This window comes from Morone saxatilis, unplaced genomic scaffold, assembly GCF_004916995.1.
Source record: "Morone saxatilis isolate NCDOM2014 unplaced genomic scaffold, NCSU_SB_2.0 Contig21, whole genome shotgun sequence".
NCBI classification, from domain to species: domain Eukaryota; kingdom Metazoa; phylum Chordata; class Actinopteri; family Moronidae; genus Morone; species Morone saxatilis.
Genome location: NW_023339774.1, coordinates 22,296,212 through 22,299,422, shown reverse-complemented (window position 1 = coordinate 22,299,422; position 3,211 = coordinate 22,296,212). Strand labels below are relative to the sequence as shown.

Below are 3,211 nucleotides of genomic sequence, written 5' to 3'. Positions count from 1 at the left end.
CCGTAGTCAGGCTATTAGCAGCATACTAAAAGGATGGGTTAGACTCCACGGAATCCGGCCCTAATATAGCCCTTTATCAAAGAGAACGTCTTAAGGCTATCTTAATGGAGAGGGTGTTGCCCCGCCCGGAACCACAACTGGAGCCTGTGGTTCCACGATAAAAAAGGGCGGGGGGTTGGTAATGAAGGTCCTGGTGCCTCGTTTTCACTTTTTTTAGAGAACTGTTAAGGAAACACCCAGGTAGCGCAGATCCAGGAACTCCCGTTTCTAGAGGGTTATTGTTACTATTTGGGCCTTCTTTCCAAATATGAGGTGCCATGAAGTGTGTCTGGCTTTATTGTCAATCTACAACTAATGCAACACTCTTTATGTCCTTTAGTAAGTACTGTTCTGACAGTGTCCAGACACCGTGAATAATAATAATAATAATAAGGTATTTTAAACAGTTGACAGACTTTATACTGTAAGAAAGCCGAAGTAGGTTTCTGAAGTTTTTGATGAACTGAATGAACGAGAGAGTTCATCCATCTTTGCTCACTGCGTCAGCTGCTGTGATTGTTGTGAGTTCTGCAGAACTTCAGTGATTGGTTGTGAGGTTCTGCAGAACTCTAGTGATTGGTTGCTGAGGTTCTGCAGAAACTCTCAGTGATTGTTGTGAGGTTCTGCAGAACTCTCAGTGATTGGTTGAAGCTCTCTCTCTGTGTGACGCTCATTAACTCGACTGTCCTTCACAGACAAGCTGATCGGCGTCCACTGCACCCACGGCCTGAACCGCACCGGATACCTGATCTGCAGGTGAGGACGTAGACGGACCAGTAGGCAGGGTCAGCTGTAATCCATTACAGTCACAGACAGAACAGATTACAGTTACATTTGGGGATTATTAGCTCTCCACTACTTTTGATGCTAAATCTTCATTTTTTCTTTAAAAGTAAAAATCACCTCGTTGATATTTCTCCTGTCTTTATTTGGTGTTGATGTAATCCAAAATGAGCAGAAAGTAATCCAGTTACATTACTTTATATTGTAATTAGTAACTGTATCAGATTCCACGTGTAATCCTGTGTTTAACAGCTGCGTCTGACCTGCAGGTATCTGATAGACGTTGATGGGATGGATCCTAAGGAGGCTGTGGCGTGTGAGTGCTCGTGTTATTGTCTCTTTATGTTAAAGTGTTTAAACGTCACTGAATGAGAGTGAAGCATCCTGAATGTGGTTCTGTCCTCAGTGTTTAACTCGTCGCGGGGCCACGCTATCGAAAGACACAACTACCTGGAAGATCTCCAGCGTGGACCGAAGAGGAGGTGAGACCATACGTCCAGAGTTCCACGTACATCAGAGACAGAGGCATACAGATGTTCACAGGAAGTTAGTGACTGTAGTTGGAGCGCTCGCAGTCAGCCGTTGGAGCTGCAGCTCAGGGACGATGTTACAGTAAAACAGCGCTCAGTTACTGATGTTTGCACCGAGTGATGCTTCACCTTTATAACTCTTCATCATCATCGTTTAACATCCGAACCGTCTGCTCTGCTTTGATCTCCTGGACGCAGTAACGAGGGGATGGAGGAGTCGGAGCAGGAGCCAATGAGAGGTCGAGCTGCACATCGGCCGTCAGACGGTGACCGCAGAGAGGAGCGCCGACCTCACCTCGCCGACTGGTACCACAGGTAGGGAGGACAGACATCCCTCCTCCGGTCTTCTGTGTTAGAAATGAGTCGTACAGCGTCCGACTGTCTGTCTGTCTCTGTTCCAGGTCGTACCCTCCAACAGGAAACCAGCGCTCCCATCACCACCACCCACAGGACGGCCTGCTCCCCAGTCCTCCGTTACTGCCTCCGCCTCCTTTCTGTCCACCCACGGGCGCCCCGCTGCACCACCACCACCCGTACCGATGGACCCCGCCTCACCCCGACAGTCAGTGGAGGAGACCCCCCCGCCCAGTGGACAGAAGGAGAGGTCCTCCTCCTCCTCCTCTTCCTCCTCCCCTCCCACGCTACTCCGCACGCTGGACCAACGAGTCCAACGGCCTGCGTGAGCGACCCGAGGAGGAGTGGGCCGGCCGCCAGATGAGACCTCACCACAGACACAGAGTGAACACGTACGACAACTACTGACAGAAAGCAGGACTCTTCCTGTCATCTGCTTTTACACTGAATGTGGTTAATGTGTCCGATGTTCACTGGAAACCTTTTTATCAGTGTTTTATCAGCTCAACTCTGAGTCTATTTTAATCGATCGGTGTCGGCTAAAATAAAGCCGATCAGAATCCACAGCGTAGAGTTTGACTGTGAACAAAGATCAGGAGTTATTCCTCCTCTCAAACATTCAGCTGCTCAGTGTCAGCGACGGCTCGCGTTACTTTCACCGTCCTCATCGGCTGTTTCCAAATAATGTTAATTAATCCAAATAATCTGTCGTATCTGGATGTTGAGAAATCAGGTTTAGTATTTTATTAGTATTTATTAGAGGACTGATGAGGATCCGGACTGTAGACGTGGAGCAGAGTTCAGACTGTTTTACTTCCAGCTGTCGGAGCCGATGAATGTTTGTCAGCTCTGAGATCTTAATGTGCCTTTTTCATACTGACCTCAAATCAGTCCAATGTTGATCCCGCTGCCAAGGAGAACTGTTGACATGTTTACGGTTTTATTCTCTTTTTATTGGACTCTTTTATATTTTTGGTTTGTTTTATCGGCTGCTTCTCACCTGAGAGGATCTGTAACACAGGTTTACTCTTTCACCTCAGATTGGATCCCTTTTATTAAATTCAGACAGTTAGGACTGCAACTAATGATCATTCTCATTATCCCTCTATGTGTTGGTTGTTTTCTTGATGGATTAATTAGTTTGTTGCTCTATAAAATGGTGTAAAATATAAAAATATAACCATCACAGTTTCCAGAGCCCGGGGTGATGTGTTCAATGTCATTAAAAAAAAAGAAGCTGTTTCGATGTGGAACCAGTTAAATTTTTATCTTTTTAGTTTAAAAATGGACTTTCTGTATTATCATTTAAAACATTTATGAATTTACAATAAAGTGTCGCTGTGACGTGATTCGCTGTCATACAGGAAGTGAAATGAGACGGATAATAAAAGCAGGAAGGTCGAAGGTCGATTTTAATAAAGAAACATTTTAAGATTTTAATACAACGAGAAAATGTCTTGATTATTTTAATCAAACTGTTTAACAGACATATAAGATGGACACAC

The 3,211-nt window shown here is 45.4% G+C and overlaps 1 protein-coding gene across 1 annotated transcript; it reads left to right on the top strand.

Annotated features, from left to right (window-relative positions):
* Positions 1–734: 734 nt before the first annotated feature.
* Positions 735–3,055, top strand: LOC118332703 (RNA/RNP complex-1-interacting phosphatase-like; the record flags this gene model as incomplete). Its single annotated transcript, XM_035668104.1, is given in 5 exon segments — positions 735–795; positions 1,092–1,138; positions 1,229–1,304; positions 1,551–1,667; positions 1,754–3,055. Coding segments are annotated over 5 exon segments (662 nt in total), but the record flags the coding sequence as incomplete, so codon positions are not given.
* Between the last annotated feature and the right edge of the window lie 156 nt (positions 3,056–3,211).